Source organism: Mus musculus, chromosome 2 (assembly GCF_000001635.26).
Source record: "Mus musculus strain C57BL/6J chromosome 2, GRCm38.p6 C57BL/6J".
Classification (NCBI taxonomy): domain Eukaryota; kingdom Metazoa; phylum Chordata; class Mammalia; order Rodentia; family Muridae; genus Mus; species Mus musculus.
In genome coordinates, this window is record NC_000068.7 from 53,168,997 (window position 1) to 53,192,010 (window position 23,014).

Consider the following 23,014-nt stretch of genomic DNA (forward strand, 5'->3'; position numbering starts at 1 on the left):
GACAAAGAAACATACAATACAGTGGGACTTGAAAAGTTTGCAGAGAGACTTGAAGAAGAGGAGCTAGGGGGTGTGCCATCCAAAGCTGATAATGATCAGATGAGAACAATAATAAGCTGATCATTTTAAATAAACAGAAAGCAGCCAAAGAATTCAGCATGGATCATTCAGCAGTCACTTGGTATTTTAAAGAAAACTGGAAAGGTGAGAAAGCTTGATAAATAGGTGGGGTGCTTCGTGAACTAACCAAAAATTAAAAACCAAAAAGAAAACAAAACCCTCTGAACCTTCATTTCCTTATTCTACACAAAACCATTTCTTGCTAGAATTATGACGCAGTACATAAGAAATGGCTCTGAATCCTACTGCATCTGAGAAGTATGTTCAGCAAACTGATGAGCTGCACACAAAAAACCTTAAACGACTGCAGCCAGCAGTGATCAACAGAAAGTGTTCAATTCTTCCCCAAATGCTTAATCACACAATGTAACAACACTTCAAAACTTAATGTATTCAATTATATAGTTCGGAATTAATATCTGATTGCTTTATAACCATGTCTTCAAACGGTCTGCAGATTTTTTTTTGCAGGGAATACACTTCTATAATCAGAGAGATGAAGAAAATGCATTCTAAGAATTTGTTAAATCCCGAAAGACTTTCCTGCAATGGGAATAAACAAACTTCATTTTGATCTAAAATTCATGGTCTGAAACTGCAAAATTTTTTCTTGATTATCACACATTATGATCAAACTGGTTTCATCCAAGAGATACAAGGATAGTCCAACATACAAATCAATAAAAGTAACAGCACATAAACATGATCTAAGACAGATACTACAAAGTTCATTACTATATGTAAGAGAATGACCTCGATAAAACTCAGTATGTTTCGAACTGGGGTTGCAGCTCAGTTGAAAAGGGCACAGACTCAGCTCCACATAACCTGGTATGGTGATGTTTCCATATAATACTAGCACTTGGGAGGTAGAGTCAGGACAATCACAAGTTCAAGAGCAATCTAAGCTACAGAGTTCCAGACAAAAACAAAACAAACAAACAAACAGAAAACACCAAGGAAGGGTGGAAGAAAGAAGCATGCCTCAGCATTAAAAACCAGTGTATATATGGCTCACGCAGTAAAGCCCGTATTATACGAAAGGAGAAAACCTCAAGGCATCACTTCTAAAGCCTCAAGGGAATGAACTCTTTACCTCCCTACCTATATTCAACAAAATGCTTGGATTCTGAGCAGTAGAGTAAGATTAAGAGATACAAAAAGGAACCATTAAATTATCTACTTGCAAATGACTCTATCAATACCTAAGAGACCACCAAAGACTCCCCAGAAAACCCTCAGACATGACATTTTCAGTAAAGTAGTAAAGTGTAAAATCAACATGCAAAATTAGTAGCTTATATATATTATTATATAGCAATTTTTATATATACAAATATTGAACATACTTGAGAAATAAAACAATACTATATACAATAGCCTCAAAACATAATAAAATATCTAGGAACACATACAACTAAGGAAATTCCACAATGGAAACTTCATTAACACTGAAAAAAGAAACCAAAGACACTAGCTGACAAAAAGACCTTCTATGTTCCTTGTTTAGCAGATTTTGTATTAGGAAATAACTATTATCAAAAGCAATGAAGATCTTGAATACAACCCACACCAAAATCTGAAAAATCAATCTTCAAAGAATTCTAAAATTCATATGAATATCCAAAGTACTCTTCAAAAAAACCCAAGGACTTGGGCTGGAGAGATGGCTCAGTGGTTAAGAGCACTGACTGTTCTTCTAGAGGTCCTGAGTTCAATTCCCAGCAATCACATGGTGGATCACAACCATCTGCAATGGGGTCTGATGCCCTCTTCTGGTGTGTCTGAAGAGAGCACTAGTGAATACATAAAACAAAACAAAACAAACAAACAAAACATATCTATCTATCTATCTATCTATCTATCTATCTATCTATCTATCTATCTATCTATCTAATCCCAAGATTCAGGAATCAGAGGCAAGAAATCTCTCTGAGTTTGAGGCCAGCCTGGTCTATATAATGGGTTCCAGGACTTTTAGGGGAACATAGAAAGACCCTTGCTCAAAAGAACAAAGGAACAATCAAAAAAGGAGTATGCCAACACCTAACTTTAAATTTCACTAAATAACCACAATAAAAAATTAACAAAAAACACAGCAAATCATAAAGGAAAAACCAGACATACATCTGTATTAGTTAGTTTTTTTTTGTTGTAACAAGATCTTGATAGAACATTTTAAAAAGAGAATTTATTTTGGTTCAAATGTCAAAGTCCACCATAGCAGAGACAGTACCGTGGGTGCAGCAAGATAGAGAAAGAAAGCACCCTCTCCTTTTCTCCCTTAGATTCCATCAGAACCTTCAGTCTATAAATTTGTGCTCCACAAATTCAGTCTTTCTCCTTAATTTAAACTCTGAAAATTTCTCACAGACACACCCAGAAATTCACCTCACAAATCTTCCTACATGAGTCTCCATAAAGCTCAGCTGACAATGAGATGACAACTGAGGAAAGAGGTTACAGGGGGATAAAACAAATCAAACAAAATCCCTTGTCTTGTTACGGTTCTATTGCCGTGATGACACACCTTGACCAAGATAAAGGAGATATTTAACTGGGTTGGCTTACAGCTCAGTGGTTTACTCCACTTATTACAGGAAGTATGATGACATGCAGGCAGACATGGTGCTGGAGAGGGAGCTGAGAGTTCTACATCTGGATCAGCAGGCAGCAGGAAGAGACAATAAGCCATTAGGCTAGTCTTGACCTTCTAAAATCTCAAAGCCCAATGCCAGTGACACACATTTTTCAACAAGGCCACACTCCCAATGAGTCTATGGAAGCTATTTTCATTCAGACTACTACAAACCTCAGGTATATGAAGCCACTTGATTTAAACTAGGTGTAAAATAAAGAGTGGAAATATGACAGCTTCAATAAATTATGCCTGGAAAACTGGATGGATATCCACTTAGAATGAAACTCAGTCTTTTCTAACTTCATAAAAATCATTTCAGTGTAAATCCAAGAACTTAAGCAATACCTGAAACATTAAGACTAATAGGAGAAACATTTCAGGATAAAGACAATTACTCTAACTCAGGAAATAGTATAAGAACTGACAACAGGATCTTATCAAATTAAAAATTTATGCTTAGCAAAAGAAACAACAGTGTAGAATGACAAATTACAGAATGGTAGGAAGTCTTTGCCAGATATTCATCACACAGATGAGGAGTATCCAGAATACATAAGAACTCAAAATTAAATACCAAAATAATAGTACAATCAATAAATGGACAAGTGAACTGAGCAAACAGGTTTTTTTTTTGTTGTTGTTTTTCAAGACAGTGTATCTCTGTGTAGCCCTGGCTGTCCTGAAACATGCTCACTTTGTATACTATGCTGGCCTCCACCAGAGAGATGTGCATGCCTTGGCCCCCACATACTTTTAAATTAAATTCATGTACCACCACACCCAGAAAGCAGACAACTCGTAAGTAAAAAAGACTCCTAAATGTATGAGAGAATTACTCAATATGTTTAGCTAAGAGGGAAGTGCAAAGCTCTAACTCCTGGCAGTCAAAATTAGAATCAATAAGAAAAAAAAAACTACAAATGTTGTCAAGCTTGTATGGGAAATAGGAACTCTAATATACTGTTGGGAATATAAATTAGTACGGCCACTTCAGAAACATGATGTTCTTCAAAAAACACCTACAGTACATTTTGTGTACTGTTTCTCAGTTACGCTCCTGAAGGAGTCAAGTCAAAACACAAGGGGGACTTGCACATTCACATTTTACAGGATAGCTCTGAGACAGACAACTTGTACAATTACCCTCGGTTCCTATAAATAATGGACAACTAATATAAATGTGTGTTTATAAAATTAACTCATAAAGAAAAGTCATTTTTCTTTGTAAGAAAACAAAACAAACTGGAGATCATAATTTAAACAAAAATATGTCCCACCGATAAAAATATTACATGCTCAGGGCTGGAGAAATGGCTCAGGAATTAAAAGCACTGGCTGCCCTTCCAAAGGTCCACAGTTCAATTCCCAGCACCCACATGATGGTTAACAATTGTCTATCGTCCCATTAGATATGATGGTGTGCATACACGCAAACATAGCACCTATATACATTATATAAATAAGTAAACCTTAAAAAAAATCATATGCTCTATCGTATGTGAAAACTAGACTTATAAAATAGAAAAATGAGCACTTATTTGAGAAAAGGGACAAATAAAAGGGGGATAAATATACTCAATGTTAATTATATGCATATATGAAAATATTGCAGAAACCCATTATTCTGTATACTACATGTTAATGAAAATAAAAATACTAAGGGAAACTTTTAATTATTTTTTTTACTACAAGACAAAGAGCTTAAAGTACTCGTATATAAATAAAATACTAACAACTAGAAAGCTTTCTTCACATATAAAGCAAGCTGTTAAATAGTTACTAATACTATTACATTAATGTCTATTAATAAATACACAAAAACAAATCTTTCTAGTAAATTAAAACTATGAGACTTAAGAAATAAAATTCCTTAAAAGGACTCAGGCCATGTATAACCAAATGGAAGTTTACTTTGCAAAATCTAACAAAGACTTGGATGAACAGTTTCCATGAGGCAATTCTAGAAGTACTTGAGCCTCTAAAACATTATAGGGATTATATAATATCTGTCTAAAAAAAGTAAGAAATTCTATTCCAACCTTCCTTGGCTTCCCCTATTTCTTGGCCATGATGATTTGTTACACACACACAGCATACTATTTTTGCACGCACACCAAAGTAACGTCTTTGGTCATGCTGTTAAAGTAACTAGGAGGCTCTAACCATAGCCCAGACAAATAGAGTGGCCTGATCTTGGATTTTCCAAGCTTCAAAACTGTATGAAACATGTCTCTTTTCTTGCCTTTGATGGGTAGAAGGTGGAGTTTCACTGTAAATGCAGATATATACCAGAGAAAGACTCTAGAGTCTCTATTGCTCTCTGCCTTACTCTATAATCCAGACATTCACTACTCTGTTTGGCTAAGCTGGCCAGAGCTCTTGTGACTCACCAATCCTGGCCCCCAGTGCTGGGGTTATAGGCAATATAGAGACAGACATTTGAAATTAGATTCTCATGCTTGTACAACAAGCACTTTTACCACAGAGCCATCTTTCCAGATCCTAAAACCTCCTTTTCTTCCCACTCTCACCCTAATTCTTGTCCTTTTATTAACTCATGCACACCTCCTTGTCTTTGGTTTGTTGAAGCACTAAGTCAGATACCATTCGCCACAGTGCTGTCTGTCAAGTGACTGAGCATGAAATCTCCAGTACCACTTTCATCACCGGAAGGAGACTCTCGACAAAGGCAACTAATTTTGCATTTTTTATCTACCTTTCAGCACAGCAAACTCAGCCTTTCTCCTGTTATTCTTCTTGGGAAAGAAAGACTTCTTTTCTCAGCACCACCATGAAGTCTCAACACAGGATGAGGGGTGGATATGCTATGAATGCTGAGGCTAGATAAAGTAAGGCATCTTCCAACTGCTTACTAGCAGGGAGCAGCCTTTGCTGATGAGGAATTCCTTCCTTATACTTGATCTTAGATTTTATATTTTCTATAGCAGATAAGGGTTCAACTCAAGAGTGATGGTCTTTCCCAAAGGGGTGTTTACAAAAATCTACATCTTGGCAGTGATTCGTCTGCCAGAGGTGACTGGAACACCAAAAACCTGTTTTCTCTAAAGTAGTTGGCCTTCATATTTTGAAATAGCCACATAAAATACAAACAATCTCTCCTAACATCCATCAAAATTATTTTTTTTAAATAAAAAATTTCAACATTTGGCACTGAAAACTAAAGATGGCTTAGCAAATAATCTCTAGAAACCAAGGATAAATTCAGCATGTAAATGAAATATAAGGAAGTGTACTTACTGCACCAGATGCTGCACCTAAAAGACAAAATATTCACTGGTAAGTGAAAGGCTCCTCAACAGTTCCAATCCTTATCATTGTTTCTTCCTCTTCATTCTTACTAAAGCTTAGGAGCTGTCCTATATTACCTGTTTGCTTGCTTTTCATCCCGCAAATAAAACATCTATAGTATAAAGCATTTTCAGAACTTGAGCTTTCAATCTCCAAAGTTAATTGTCAGCTGCCAAATAAGAAACATTCATTATGCTTTCTGGCTGTCGATCTCCCCTAAACTCCTTTCTTTATTATATATGCTACTGAAGTACAACAATGCTCTATTCTCTAATTCCTGCCAAACTCAGTCACTTTGATCCTATGCATGCGCAATAAGATACCACACATTCTTGCTTAAAATTCAAATTACAATTAAATAATTTTCTTAAAATAGTGGTTCCTGAATTGTACTGAGCACATTTCAAATACTTAGTTACATGTAGCTAGTAGCAACTGTACTTGATAGTATAGGTTATTGAACATTTCCACCATCACATAAAAGTTTTGTTAGTGCTGTCCTATACTATTGTATAAATATATGGCACACATATATATCATATGTGGGATACACACACACGTATCTTTATGTTGATGCATGTGTATATCTTTATGAGGTAAGGGATTTTCAGGTGTTAGTGATAAAGAGCACACAATGTCTAACTTTAGCAACCAGTCAACTTAAAATAAGTAAAAGAGAAAGCAAAGATTGTAAAACAGAAGTCCAAGGAGAACAAATACAAAGAACAAATATTGTGTAAATATTCTGACTCTGATTTTGTTGACAGAGGCATTATTGTATTTAGTAGCATATACAATAAAGAAAAGCAATTTAGGTGAGATTGTTAAACACTGAAATTCAGATCAAATGTTCTAATATAAATTTTAAGTATTTAGTAATAATCACAGAATATAAAAAATGAGAACCAAAGAATTTGCACAATAAATCTGACTTAAGGATTCAGTTGTGAGTACTATCTATTGTCATATACTGAGAAAATATTAAGAACTAATCATAAAGATCAGTTTAAAAAGCTATTTAATTTTACGTGCATGAGTGGCTTATTAGCACATATGTATGTATTACACATGCATGCCTGGTGCCCAAGGACAGAAGAAGGCATCAGATAGATCCCCTGGACCTGGAATTACCAGTGATAGTTAACCATTTAAGAGTGAGGATGGAAGGCCAGGTCCTCTGGAAAAAAACCAAACCAAACCAAACCAAACAGCAAGTGCTTCTGTTGAACAATCTCTTCAGCCCCAGACACCACTTTCATTCCTTGTGGTAATATGACCGCATCTTTCCAAATGAAGTCCACCATACGTTGTAGACTTACCTGCTGCTACATCCATACTATTTACTCCAGGCTGCAAGAAGAGAAATTAAATTACTAACATTCGAAATCATTTAAGCTACATTTTATAGAAACAATGCAATGTAAATCAGTTTCATGTGTAATCTGTAAGGCACTAAAAGACTAATATTTCTAGAGGTTTCAACTCCTAGGCTTGCTATGTATTTCAAGAGCTCATCAACACTGGAGTCGCTTAATTACTTTAAGAGCCTACATGGTTATGCAGAAACACAACCTTCCCATCCCAATCCTGAAATCTCCAAAGCTCTGAAAAACACTAAAAACTTATAATCTAAATAAGTATGTCATACCCATTCATTAAAACCAATAGGATCTCAGGAAATAAACAGGCCTAAGCAAGCATCACAGTATTCATTCATTCATTCATTCATTCATTCATTCATGGTTTTTCGAGACAGAGTTTCCCTGTGTAGGCCTGGCTGTCCTGGAACTCACTTTATAGACCAGGCTGACCTCGAACTCAGAACACCTGCCTCTGCCTCCCGAGTGCTGGGATTAAAGGTGTGCGCCACCATGCCCCGCTTTTTTTTTTTTCACAGTATTTATATGTCACCAAATTACTACCTAAGTGTGACAGTTGAGTCTCTATTCAAGAACAGCCTAAGTTAATTTGCAACAAGTTTTACCAAAATGGGCGTTTCAAAAAAATTAAATCTTCTCATTTTTAAGTTGAATGTTAATTTTTACTAGCACTTAATAAATTAAATGTCATATTTGAAAATATTATATAACTACTAAAATGTTTTCCCCTCACAAATGGTTTACAAGCCGTATTTCTTACAGAACTAGTTTTACCACTGGACATGTATATATGTTGCACTGTAATGCTCCATTACAATTTAATTTTGGGGTGTCCTATAGCACATTATTATTTATATATGAAAGTAATCAAAACACAGAAAATAATTATTTCCATAAGATTACCAACCGGTAAGGCAGGTTGCATGGAAGCCTGAGACATATGAGACATCATCATTCCTGACATTACTGAAGACATCATTCCAGGCATCTAAAATAGAAGTTAAAAAAATGGTTACCATGTAAGATCAAAACACTTTCTTTTCACGGACTGTAAGTATCATACAATTTAAGATTAGAACCCACTGAAACTATGCTACTATATGAATAATATGCTTAGTAAGTGCTTGTTGAATGAATGAAGTAGTTTCTGATGATCCTGTTCCCGATACTTACATCACAAATCATATGTATGGTAAAAAAACAAAACAAGTTTATTTAGAAGAACAGACTTTGTATTATTCTAAGTCAAACTTGAGACTTCATTTCCTTTTATTCTTAATTAAACAATTTCTTCCTTTTTTGGAACAAGACAATAATAAGACAAAAAAGTTTCAGTTTTTTCACCTCTTATTCTTAAATCTGTACTAAATAAACTTTACAGTAGTCTGGTCTTTTTCAAAGTCATAGACCAAAGGTGCTTAAAATCTAAACACTGACTTGAAATTTATATAAATGCCTTTTACTTACAAATACAGAAAAGTACATAAATATCTGATCATACTAGTTTTGAGAATTTATGTTAGTCTGTAAGGACAGATATTAAAATCTGAATAAGGACTAAATTAAGGATGAATAAAAATCATGAAAATTTACTTTCTAAAGGATTTGATCAAAATATTCACCTATGTTACATAAAATATAGGACCATATTAGAATTTTGACTGTAATATATTGAGTATCAAAAGAATCTAAGGAAACTTGTAGGTTGATAAAAATTTCAACAACTACCACACTAGGACAAGGAAAGTGGTTACTCAAATTTCAAATTAAATGAACAAGTTACAAAACAGGAACAGAAAAATAAACACATTGATCAATAGGAAAATACGTAAGAATATGCATGTTCAGTTTTATTACTTGTGAAAATACAAAGTGAAATGGGCTAGAATACCTGTAGACTAGCATGGGGTTAACATTAAAAATCTGCTAAAAATTACTTAAACTATTGGGTAGCAATATGGTTAGAGATTTTGCTAGATTACTTGGAACATACGCTCAAAATAATACTTTATAAAAAGAGTAAGATTTGAAAACAAGCACAGACGCCTCCAAAATTTAAAGATTAAAAAAAAATATACATGTTAAGGAAAACGAAATAGCAAACAAAGACAGATGCTCCCAAAGCCTTCTATCTAAGAACTCAACAGGTAACGTGAGAAAGCCACAGTGGGAATCTAAGAGTCCAAACTAGAACCCTAATTTGATTTCAGAAGTGGAAGTTTTAAAAACCTAAAAGAAAAATAGTAATTTCTCCTAAGGGTGAAATAAAAAGTATTTTAAAATGTATAGTATAAACAAAACAAAACAAAACAAAGCAAAAAACTTCATTAATTATTACCTGCAGTAACAATAGTCTGAGTAAACTAATACAACTTCAGTTGAAATATTTTGACTTTAACATAAAGACAAAAATCCCATTTTTAAAAAAGCTACAAAACTGCAATAGTGATGCAAGTTTTAGTCCAGATCAAAGAAACAATAAATATTCAAAACCAAATAAAGAACACAAAGACTTTGACATAATTGTCTCTTTCACTGTCCTTCCCATTTCCCAAATTCTTAAACACTTCACAATTGTTCAGTAGTGCAGAATTCAGTTATGGTTAGAAAATGAGATGTGATAGAAAATACAAAGGCACCGTTTTCTTCAGCATTTTCCATTAAAGTCCTGGCAGGCGAAGCTTAGTTACAAACTTATTTGTGAGCTTTGAAACTTTTACGTAACTAAGTAAATATTCTAAAAGTGAAACTGATGGTATGAATATGAAACTAAAGAACATCTTTATGCTATGCAAGATTCTGTATTTCATACAAAACTACTATTAAAAATTTGGTTTATCTGGAGTTCTCAGCATTTTGAACATGGTAGAATGACCTATTTCCCTGAGCCCCTATTATCTACTTAGGAAATGTTACAATTTATTATCTACTTAGGAAATGTTACAATCCTATTTTTATTATCCTAAACACAAAATACACAGGGACATTTTTCATTTGCTATCTCTGAAGTTAAGTTCTTTACAAGCAATTGGATTCAGTTATACTAGTTACTTGGCAGAACCCCCAATTTGAGACTAATGAAATTCTCTGTAATGCATTCCTTTTGCTGTTTTAATCAGTGTTAATGAAAGTGAATCCAGGCTGTAAATGTACAGAAAAAATTCTTAATCACTATACTGCCATAGCAATTTCATGAAACACATCATTTTCTAAGCACAAATGGCTATTCACAATAGCATAATATGAAATAACATTATAAAATAAAAATGCTGGGGTTTTTTTGGCTTTTTTTTTTTTTAACAAATTTCCATTTCTTCTACTTTGGCCAATATATAAAGTATTATTTTAAAAATTACAACTGTTATTTATTAAGACCAGAAACGGTGTTTCGGGAAAAGTATAACTGGGAGTAACAGTCAATGCTCTTAACCACTGAGTCATCTCTCCAGCTCTGGAGTCTGGGGAGTTTTAGAGCCAGTTTAACATATACTCAAGGTAGGTATTGTAAATGACCCTCATCATAAATCTCTTGCTACACTTAAGGCCAAGGAAGAAAAATCCATTTAGGATCAGCATGGACAATTTCCCAATCAAGATCTTGCCTAAAGATAAAAATAGGACTGCAGATGTATGATCAGAAGTAGAACACTTGTCTAGTATGCATGAGGCCCTGCATTCAGTGTGCAGTAGTGAAGGGATAGGGATAATAGATAGACAGAAGAAGCACAAGAGAGAGGACAATAATCAATGAATAAAAAGGAATGCCAACCACACAACCTATTCTATTGCTCTTAGCATCCCAGAAAGCTTCTAATGTTAAATATAGATGAGTGCTTTATCACTTTATATACTTTAAAAATAAAAATAGGCAATAAAAGCAGCATCAATGCTACAGAAGCTGAACAAAAGGCTGGAGAGATGGCTCAGCATTTAAGAGCACCGACCACCATGCTTCCAAAACTCTGGTTAAGTTCTCAGTACCTACTCGGAGGCTCACAGTCATCTGTAACTCTTCATAAGGGGATCGGATATCCCCATCTCAAAATAGCAATAATTACAAAATAAAACAGACTAATATAAAGTGAAAATATTTTCTGTTAAATATACACATACACACACACACACACACACACACACACAGAGTAAACAATGCTTTCAATTTAATATATAGAAAATATTTAGTAAGACAACCATTATTCAAAGTCAGTTTACTAAATATAACCTATAAACTTAGAAATTCTAAAGTAAGTAAAAATAGCTTTGCATTCCAGATTCAGTAACCTATGGCCAACTAGGTCTGAAAATATGTGAAAACTTTAAAAACAAATCCACAAGTTTTGATGCCAAGAAGCTCTTGCTGACAGGAGCCTGTCCCGAGAGGCTCCTTTATTGTCAGAGCCTGATCTGATCAATACAGATGAGGATATGCTGAAGGAGCTGAAGGGGATTGTAACCCCACAGGAGAAACAACAATATCAACCAACCAGACCCCTTAGAGCTCCCAGGGACTAAACCACCAACCAAAGGAGCTACCCAGGGCTACAGCTGCATATGCAGCAGAGGATGGCCTTATCTGACATCAGTGGGAAGAGAGGCCCTTGGTCCTATGGAGGCTTCATGCCCCAGCATAGGGGGATGCTAGGGTGGTGAGGCTGGAGTAGGTGGGTGGGGGAGCTCCCTCACAGATGCAGTGGGGAGGGGGCATGGGATAGGGGTTTACTCAGGAGAAAACTGGAAAGGGAGACATTAAAAATGTAAATAAATAAAATAACCAATAAAAAAAATCCACAAGTTTTAAAATTATGTGGTTTCTTAGTACACCTGCCACAGCTGTAGCTCCTACCAACCAGTCTTGCATACTAGATCTACCTTTGACGTATTGCAGTATGTGTGTGTATAAGTTCAAGTAACCCTCATTTTACTTAACAATGGCCCCAAACCCTAAGTATAGGAATGATGCAAAGAAGGTATCAGGGCATAAAATTCCCAAGGATAGATAAACTCTAGAATTACAAGGCAACACAACAGGGCATCTTGAAAACAACAGTGAACATGTATATATGGTTTGGTTTTAGGAATCCACAGGGAATCTTGGAACATACATAGCTAATAAGAAAACTTCTGAGGTGGTTACCTCAACTGATATAATCTAACTCTTTTTTTTTTTTCTAAGAAAGATTTCTCTGTATAGCCTTGGCTGTCCTCAAACTTAAGAGATCTGCCTGCCTCTGCCTCCCAAGTACTGAGATTAAAGGCAAGTGTTAGGACTGCCTGGCTTAATTTTACAATTTTGTATATAGAACTCAAGTGAGCTCAGCACAGATACTGTCAGACAAGCAGAATTCCTATCCTAGCTTGACTACTTAACAGCTTTGGGACCTTGGGCTGCTATGATATTGACCTCTCTGGACCTTGATTCCTCATTAACAGTAAACATATTACCTGACAGGACTTATTGTAGGAAATCAATTACAATAATGAATGTAAGGCAATTAAAATAATGCTCAATCAAAGCTACTAGATAAGCTAGGACCTACTGAAGTTGTCTCACAGTACTCATAATTCTAGCATCACCGAATGGATAACAAAATCTCCAAATGTTCATCTCATAAAAAGTGGTATATAATCCATGCATTCCCCTGGTAAATTTTAAATCACATCTAGATTTCTTATATTATCTAGTAAATATTAAATGCTATCTAGTTATTATATTGCAAAAATTTCTGAACACATTTAGTATAGACACAAATCTTTCTCTAAACACTTTTGTCATTGGTGACTAAATCTAAGTGTAGCACCTGAAAACATGAAAGACCAACTAACAATATTACTGCTGTTCTTAACCTTTTACAATAAGAGAACTTTCTAAATAATCCTTTTCCTCAGCCATTCTTTGTCTATTTCTCAACTTTGTTATTTTTTTTTCATTAAAGGCCCAACTAGCGAACAGCATACACTTAACACCTCCAATAAATCAATACATGTAATAAGAAGTCAAATCCAGACTAAGTGCCACATTTAATGCTGGTTCTACAATGTGAGTATAAAATTCACTTAGCTCTCTAGACCATCCAGTTACTAAATATAACCTGGACAAACTGGGCCAACAGTTTTCAGACAAGAAGATTAAATTCGGTAAGGTATATAAATTTCTCAAAGCTTATACAAACATGACAAAATACAACAGATTATGCAACATAAATATAAAAGTGTAGTGGAATGAAAATGAGTACCACTTCTTTTTTTAATTGCAAGGAAGTTCTAAATTCAACTAGAAAAACATAAACAATAGTGGCTCTTAAGTTTTAAAAATTAAAGACTTTAAATTTTGTACTAAAATTGTCATCTAAAGCCTTCTTTAGGACACAAGACCATTATAATCCCCCTTTTATGTTCTTCAAGATAGATTCAATATTACTTCTATCTAAGCCTTTATACTTTTTTAGTACTAAAAGGGTACGCTGTAACATTAAATACAGCATGCTTCACTTAACAGCAGACACGCTCAATGATAAATATAACATGATTTTGTTATTACGCAATGTGTAATACAGAAACTTAGATGACACAAGTCAGTCAATCACTGCATGTCTCTTTTCACTTATCAAGAGGTCCAGTGAACATTAAGATGTATGAGGCTACTGTTCATGTAACATGTAATTATTACAGTGAGTTTGTTTTTGTAAATAAAGTACATTCCAAACCAATAAAAAGCATAGCATAGTAAACACATAAACCAGAAATAGTGTGTAAGTATATAAATCAGCAACAGAGTCTATTGGTACCATTAATAACTTCAAGTATTATACACCATGAATGACTTGTATGAGATAATCTTTAAAATGACTGGTAAAGTAATACATTATCAGAAACACAAAAGCATTATTTTGTGCTATGACCACAAGACTGCTATGTCATTGGGTCATTACTGTACTAAATATAAATACTACAGGACACTGTAATACAAAGTATTTTTATATCTAAATATAGAAAGTATACAGTAGAAAATACATCATAAAAATTTTCACTCCACTGTACTCTTGTCAGACTACTAGCATACACGCAGCTGTTAAGTTGACTAAAACATTACTGAAGTCTCCTTTACAGGAGCAGCAGACTACACAATGAAATATGTGATTCTAAATCCATGTTTTCAAAAGCAACGGAAGGTTCTGAAGATGAGGACCTAGAATGTGCGTCTGTGTATACAGTAGCAAGAATTTGCATTAGAAAAAAAAATCAAAGTTTAAGATAAGCCATACAAAAATTTTATTTAACTGAAGAATCAGAGCCTTAGGTACAGTACAGCAAACTGTATTTCAACCCTCAACTGCTAGCATTACATTCCTTCAATATACTGCCTAACAGCAGCAAACCCATTTAAAGCATACTCAAAAATAACAGATATAAGCCCACTAAACAAATGTATTATCTTTATTAACTGCTAATTACAACTGACCACACCTTAAAGTAAATGAAAGAAAACACATGGTAAATTGACAAGACTCATGTCCACAACATTTCTAAGTGTCCAGGAATATTCTGACACTCTCAGTGTCATGGTTTGTATATTCTTGGACCAGGGAGTGGCACCATTTGGAGGTGTGGCCTTGTTGGAATAGGTGTGACATGGTTGGAGTAGGTGTGTCACTGTGGGTGTGGGCTTTAAGACCCTCACCCTAGTTGCCTGGAATTCAGTGTTCCACTAGCAGCCTTTGGATGAAGACATAGAACTCTCAGTTCCTCCTGCACCATGCCTGCCTGGATGCTGCCATGCTCCCACCTTGATAGTAATAGACTGAACCTCTGAACCTGTAAGCCAGCCCCAATTAAATTTTTTTATTAAGAGTTGCCGTGGTCATGGTATCTGTTCACAGCAGTAAAACCCTAATTAAGACACTCAGTAATGCCAATCAATTCACACATGCTCTTTTAAGATCAAGACACACATGCCATATTTATACTAAGAACATTAATAAGAGACATAGATGTCTAACAAAATATGAAGATATAAGATAACCAAATGAAAAACTAGGAACAACTTCAACAAGAGAACATAATCTACCCATTCTTACTTACAAACCTTCAAAACAGGTCCATTTTTCTAGGTAAACACTGGAAAAAGTGGGGTGAAGGTCTCCTAGTACACATCTGTATTAGAAAGTTCACTAAGTGTTGGTAGTATGCATGACTGAAATGTTCCTTGCAAGGTGGTGGGCAAGACGGAAAAATATCTAGCAACACTTTTACAACTTTCATGTGAGACTCACAATCATCTCAAAGAGAGAGATAAAGTCCATTCTATCAAAAGAGGAAAGTCTTCTTGGATCATTCCAACATTAAGTACTTAAAAATATTGCTGCATTTCAAGTTTTGAATGAGTTTATATTTAAACGAGTTACCATCTAAATAGTAACCGAAATGAGCCCATTTGTCGTCTTATGAGCAAAACAGTCAAAATCGAACCACAGTATAAAAGTGAAAACATCTGCCCCAGGATAATGTTCTTTATAAAGAAAAGTATCTGCTTGAGAAGTAAATGCAAAGAAACTACCTAGATTTGGGGATTTCAAGTAGATAACCTAAAAATTATTATGTGCCTTTTAATGACCGGCTAATATTAAAAATAAAATAAAGCATCTCATTAATGAGATTAAATTTAATTTTAGTATATGTGCTGCCAAAGCGAGCACGAGATAAATTTAAATACCAATGGATTGACTATCTCTGCAAAGCCTTTTATGTTATAAAGACATAAATGGCAAGATTTCATTCTCAATGACATGACACAGCTAGAAATACACGTGCATATCAGTAAGTGGAAGCATTTAGATTTCTTCCTTCGTTCCTCCCTTCCCTCCCTCCTTCCTTCCTTCCTCCCTCTCTCTTTTCCTTTCTTTTCTTCCTTCCTTCCTTTCTCCCTCCCTCTCTCTCTTTTTTTTTTCCCGAGACAGGGTTTTTCTGTGTAGCCCTGGCTGTCCTGGAACTCACTCTGTAAACCAGGCTGGCCTTGAACTCAGAAATCTGCCTGCCTCTGCCTCCCAGGTGCTGGGATTAAAGGTGTGTACCACCACTGCCTGGCTTAGATTTCTTAACCAAAACAAAACAAGACCCCAAAAAACCTCATTTATTTCATTTTATCTATTTTTGCTAAATGAGAAAACCATACGATTCCCATACTAAAAGCAGGGACAATGTAAAGTCACAAGTAACCTCTAGACACACATGTATCAGTTACTTTCTAGTGTCCATTGTAGGAAATAGTATCTACTTACTCATTTCATTCATTCAACAAGTATTACTGAGCACCCAGAATGCACCAAGAACTGTGCTCAGCACTGACAATTCTTAACAAGAACAATTCAGTTCTTGCTAAGACCTTATAATCTATTACTTGTTAGGAAAATAGCAAATCAGAAAACATTAAGGGAAAAATAAAAGAGGAAAATGTCACTAAGTGCCAAAATAAAACAGTAAAAATTCCAAACATATCAATGTGTTAAATAATTTAGAAAGGAGGTAAAGAGTGTTCAAACTGTTCGAGAAAATAATTTAAGCAAGCAAAGATGTCACGGTGATAGCGATCTTGAAAGCAAGAAGGCAAGGACAGCAGAGAAGCTTAAAGTCAAGAGCTAATATAACCATTTAAGGCACCATGAAAAGATTAGTACGAACTTGTATTAGGGAGTATAAAAACATGCATCATTGAATGTTGCTTTGATGTGTATTACAGAAGATCTTTCAAACTTAAAGCTGTGGAATTTAGACACTAGGTCACAGATATACAATACTGGGAATTCTTAAGCAAAGAAATACAATTTACTTTCTATTTTTTGATAGGTGATAGAATTAGCCTTGAAGCAAGAAAACCAGATCAAAAACAGTTTGAGTCTCCAAGGCACGGGATAGGACAACCTGGGTGCTACAGATTTGTGAGTTTGTCTTCTCAGTAATAAAGTTAAGAAAGCCAAATTCATTTCTAAGATGTAACTACTCACTAATGTAATATCAAAAAAAATTACCCCCAAAACAGGAAATTACTTAGGAAGATTTTGACTTCCAAATCAATCCATGAAAGTTTGATAAAGTCAGAAAATTGAACCATGAAGTGTTAATTAACTCTGGAAAGGAGCTCAAGACCTCATCTCATTCTTTCTATAAATCAGAGGAGAGTTACAATCAAGAACAGAGCCAGCTAGGGGCACTCTGTTGGGCAAAAGCAAAGCCAGCTGATTAAAAGTACAAAAAATTTTATGTTCTTGGTGATTTAAAAGCACATACAAAAAGAAAAGGAAAATGGAAAAGAAAATACTTTAAAGACAAAACATGTTTTATTCTGAATGGATATGGAGAAAGACAGCTTTATACACAATCATATTTTAACAGAAATTTCTACTGGAATGTTTTGAATATTGTTACTATGCAAAAAAATTTTTTCAGTAAATATTTAAGAATAAAAAAAGACCCCTCCAAAAACAGTTCCTTCTCTCACATACTATTTAAAGCTCATTTATCTGATTTATTTGTACGGTCCTTTTCAGTAGTATATTCTTTTAATTGTGTAACTGACAAGCATAATTTTCCCCAAAGATATGTGCATCAGGAGGCAATAATTTAACCTATATGATAGGTAATTGAGATAAGCCTGAAAGCAATTATGGTTAAGTTATGCTTGTTATTTCTAGGTATTTGCTAATCGATTCAGCCTGAACTGGAGAAAATGGCACTCTAGTTTATCTTATACATTAAGGGTAGAAAATCGCGAACATATCACTTCTTGAAGTAACTGGCTGCATTTTAACTTTGCAAACCCTTTTTTAACCCTAGATCATTACTGTCTAGTTTGCATACTGTTTTATAAAGAAGCTATACAATGTCTTGTCATATTCAGTAACATTTCAAAGACCACAATAATCTAGCATTTTCTTTATCTTTGGCTGGTCTAAGCCAAGTAACTTAAATGTGGGCAGTGCAGCAGATAACAGGAGGCTGAGCTGTTCCAGGATCCTGGTACATACCAAAATTCACACCTTTTTTTCCCTTGCATTAAAAAAAAAAGCCATAATATGTGCATATATGGACATCTTGTATAATTTAAATCATCTCTGGATGCTACCTAACACAATGTACATGCTATCTCTATAAGTAACTATATAGTTGTTTCACGTGTTAAATGTGACTATGACAAGGCAAAAAGTCTGCTTGTGGTCTGGAAATTGTAATTTATTTTTCATGTACTATAAGCCCATGTTAGATGAAATAATGGCCACAGAATTCTGCAGTTATAAAAGATCAACTATTTTTGAAGATTATAAAGCCCTTAGTCCCGAAAATCTAAAAGTTTTTAACAAACTTTAAAAAAGATGGATGGCAAAACTATACAGGTACCCTGCTTCTTCTCAATTATCTTCTCATTATAATTACTATTAATAATCCAGAGCATATGCAAAGAGAAGAAATGATGCAGGAAAACAATCAGTTCATCATTAAGAAAAGGTACACAGAGCTTTGAGAAAGAATCCTGGAGCCCTTAAGGATTCAGCTTAGCTTTACCATAAGCTAGGACCCATACTCTTAGGTAGGAAGTGGGCACTAGATAATGACCTAATTTTGAGAAAATAACAGCAATTTTCTTGAGACTTTCAGATCTGGTCTCCCAAAGTATTCATTATCCTCACAGAGGAAGAATGCTAAACATTTAAACAGTCAGGTGCACAGAACATATTAGACTAAAAAAAAAATTAATAATAGTAGAAAACCATGAAGCAAAAGTCAAAATATCTGAAGTGTGTAAGTATAAAGTAAACTAATTAGGAATATGGTCACTGGCACAGCTAAAGAGAAGGGGCCACAAAACAAACTGTGACCAGTGTATGCCAATTACTTAAAAAAATAAAGTAAAATCTGCACTGTACTAAAAATGAGTAGCTGGCATCTCAGGACTGCTAGTGCAACAGCACCGGGACAGCAAGGGTAAGCAGGCCAACCCCTTGCAAACTTACCTTGCCTGGCCCAATGGACACAGAAGGCCCCAGAAAAGAGAGAAGCGTCTGGCAGTAGCAAATTGTTTTATTTTATCTTTCTGTGGAAAGAAACTAATTTTAAATAAGAACCAGAGCATTAGAGAATAAATATTTTTTAAAGCTCATTATCTAGTTAGAGCAGCTCTACCAAGAAAACAAGAAGGGTTTTGTGCTGCTTAGAGATGGAAAGATACAGAAAAAGAATCAAGAGTTGTCTCTGCATATCCTAGGGAGTTTTAAAGTATTATTATTCGAGAGTAACAGAGCAAAAGAATCTTTTCTATAAGGAACTCCTGCAGGCAGAATCTTTTCAGTTTGGTGCCTTTGAATACAATTTTCTTATCCAAAATTAAGGGCTATATTCCAAATATAAAAGAAAACCACTTAACACTGAGCCATTCTACTCTTTAAAATAAAAAAAGCAAACAAACAAAAAAACACAAGTTCCTGTTTCCCCCTGTAATTTCACCAGTAACTTTAGCCTTCATTGCTCAAACCATCGTCAAACTCAATAGTACTCATTAGCAAAAGAAAATATACAACTGGCTTTCTAAAATATTCTGCTAATCAAAAATTTCATGACTTATCAAGATATTCAACTGGAATAACCCAGCCCACCTAAGAATCAGTGTATTATATAGAACCTAGCATAGGACAGAACTGTTGATGCACCTCAAGCTCTTGTCTTTCTTGACCACTTCTCTAGAAATTCTACCCGTGTTCCTGAGTCATCTTAAAACCTTTTAATCCAATCACTCCTACGAAAAAACGTCCATTTACGATTTGTGCTAGAGATTCAAGGGGCAACGCACAAGTAGGAGTATAGAAGCAATTATCATTCAAAAATTAAGTAGAAAATGAGCTACCTATTTGGCACTGTCCAGGAAAGAATTAGTAATAGAGCAGAAAATCCCTCCGCACCCCAAACAAGAGGAAGATACTCCAAGAATAAAATTCATTCTACATGAAAACCCCAAGTAACTACTATTTTTCTGATGCTAGGCTTTACACATTCACCACGATTATCTTCTGATATATATTTACTCCTAGACCATTAATAATTATAATGCCTGAAATAAAGTCACTAAGTTAAATAGATTAGATGTATACTCTCACTTTAAATTATTTGCTTGGTTTTCCAGATAGGGTTTCTCTGTCTTGGAACTCAGTCTATAGATCCAGGCTGGCCTTGAACTCAGAGATCTAACTGCCACTGCCTCCCAAGTGCTGGGATCAAAGGCGTGCGCCACCACAGCCGGCTTATTTTTTTTAAAGCTTAATTTTGTTGAGGAAGTCAGTTAATTTTTTCTCATACAGTCTTACTACATTCAAAATTTGGTTACAGACATGAGCAATGTAATGTTTTGTCTTGTTTGAAGACATTACGTGGATATAAACTAACCTTTAAAGGGCTGCAAGTACACCACTGACTTACATCTTAAATACATCTCGACACACTCAAACAAAACTAAGCAAGCCAAAGGGAAAGCGTCTTCTTACTTGTCCCATTGGAGGCCCTCCCATAGGGGGCATCATCTGTGGCATCATTCCATGAGGTACAGGAGGCATGTTTGCTCTCTGACCCATAGGGTGCATGCCCATTGGTGCATAATGCATGCCAGGATGCCCCATCTGAAAAATAATAAAAAGGGAGAGTGAGAGACAGTTAAATGCTTCTTTAAAATGTCATTTCAAAAACAACAACTAAAACCCATCAATTAAGGCACAATATTAAATCACTGTGATTAAATTACAGTATTAGCATATACTGAAGTTAATCTTAATTACACTACAGTGATTATTAGATGGGGCCTGAAAATTTACAAAATAATGGAAAAGTTAAACCCATTAGCGGATTACAACCCCTCTCCAATGACTTAACAAACTGTTAAATGACTGGTCAGACTTGGTGACTATGTATTGAATTCCAACTTAAAAAATTATTACGATGAACACAACTTCCGTCACCTTTATACACATAACCAGCTTATACTACTTAAAATTACATTCATATGGACAAGACCTAAAACAGAGTGCGGGTACCCAAGAGTACTTCACAAATGTTTTAATAGAGTTAAACTGTCCCAGACACTAACAAATTCATGCCGTTTTAGGGAGCTTAAAATATAATACTTCCATTGTTCCTGGCTTGAAACTAAGTATCCGCAGCCAATTCTCCCAACCGAATCCCCCAAGCCCTGCAAATCACCACCACTCCCGGAGAAATAAGACCGCAGCAGCCGCTCCTTAAGTCCCACAGACTTAAGTGTCCCTACTGTAAGTCAAGCCTGGGGCTCTCAGATGCACAGTCCGCCCGGGGCCCAGCACCTTCCTTCTTCCTAAGGCATCTATCTACCTAGGCCAAGACCACTGGCAAGTCCAAGGTCCCACCTATTTCTTTGTGTGTTCCCGCCCTCCATCTCTCCCCCTTGGGACGTAGCCCACCATCTGCAGCTCTCTTCCTGATATGCTCTTCTCCGTTTGGAGAGAGCTTCCTGTTTCTCTGACTCGGTTTTTCATTGTGCCGCTTTCCCCTACCCCGCCGATCCCTTACCGAGGGCCGTCTCCTCAGGAAGCCGTCAGCAGAGACCCAAGAACTGGAGCACAGGTTTGAGCCGGACAATCTCCGCTCCCCGTCCCCGGGACCCCGCGAGGGAGGTTGGCTCTCCATTTCACTCACCATGAGGCCTCCACGCTCGGCTCCAGTCCCCGGCCTCATCGTCGGGCTCAGACTGCTCCGTCGGCGGCCACTGCCGCTGCACATACCAACAAGAAGCGATCTGAGTGGCTGGCGCCCGCCGGGGCCAAAGGGTAAAGGCTGCCCTGAGCTGCGGGGCGGGATCAGCGGGGCCAATAAACTGACAGGCTTCCCTACTGTCCAATCAGAGCGCGAGACCGACAGGCAGCTCTGCGGCGATTCGCCCCCTGCCTCGCTCGGCGTCGCCTGCATGGAGGGGGGGGGAGGGGGGACGGAGGAAGTTTCTGCGTCGAGTGCTCTGCCGGGGAAACTCTACCAACTTCCCCCAGGAAAGGGGACACGGCGGGGACCCAGATTCCCGGGTTCGGGCCACCGCACCCCGTCGGGGGGTGGGGCAGTGGCGTCCAGCCCCTCGCCCTAGTTACGTTCGCCCCACAAACCTGAGGCCACCAGGGGTGGGGTGGGGGTGGGGCGGGGGAAGCGGCACCCGGCGTTAGCGGCCTAGTGCGCGCGCGCGCGGTTGCCCTGGGGAGGGGGTCGTGCCTTTGGGGGTGGGGGGGAGAAACTCGAGAGCTGCGCGCGCGCCCGGCATAGTGAAGGGCGGAGGCGCGAACTGTATCTGGCGGGGAGCGGTAAAGACAGAGATCTCTCGCCCGAGGGAGGAAGCGACTGGCGGTTAGGAAGGCGCGGAACTGCGGTCATGGGGCTCGAGAGGTGCGTGCCCACAGGACCCGAAAGGGTGGAATAAATGAGAGTGTTGTCGCGGCGGGCCATGGGCGCGCGCTCCCACGGCGCCTCCGGAAGCGGAGTCCCCGGGTAACCCGCTCTTGCACTCCCCTACGGT

General features: G+C 36.7%; 1 protein-coding gene across 10 annotated transcripts in view; it reads right to left on the reverse strand.

Annotated features, from left to right (window-relative positions):
• Positions 1-22,442, reverse strand: part of Prpf40a (pre-mRNA processing factor 40A) — a 56,737-nt gene extending 34,295 nt beyond the window's left edge. For 4 of the 10 annotated variants that reach the window (NM_001371020.1, NM_001371019.1, NM_001371018.1 and 1 more), the window contains exons 1-5: positions 22,153-22,258; positions 20,973-21,104; positions 8,357-8,437; positions 7,390-7,420; positions 6,020-6,036 (exon numbers count right to left, since the gene is read on the reverse strand). In NM_001371020.1, the coding sequence (NP_001357949.1) occupies positions 6,020-6,036; positions 7,390-7,420; positions 8,357-8,437; positions 20,973-21,104; positions 22,153-22,236 (345 nt within the window). In that variant the 5' untranslated portion in view covers positions 22,237-22,258. Of the gene's footprint in view, positions 1-6,019; positions 6,037-7,389; positions 7,421-8,356; positions 8,438-19,451; positions 19,532-20,972; positions 21,105-22,026 lie in introns of all 10 variants that reach the window. The other 6 variants (NM_001371016.1, NM_018785.3, NM_001371015.1 and 3 more) reach the window with 4 other exon arrangements.
• Positions 22,443-23,014: the final 572 nt, after the last annotated feature.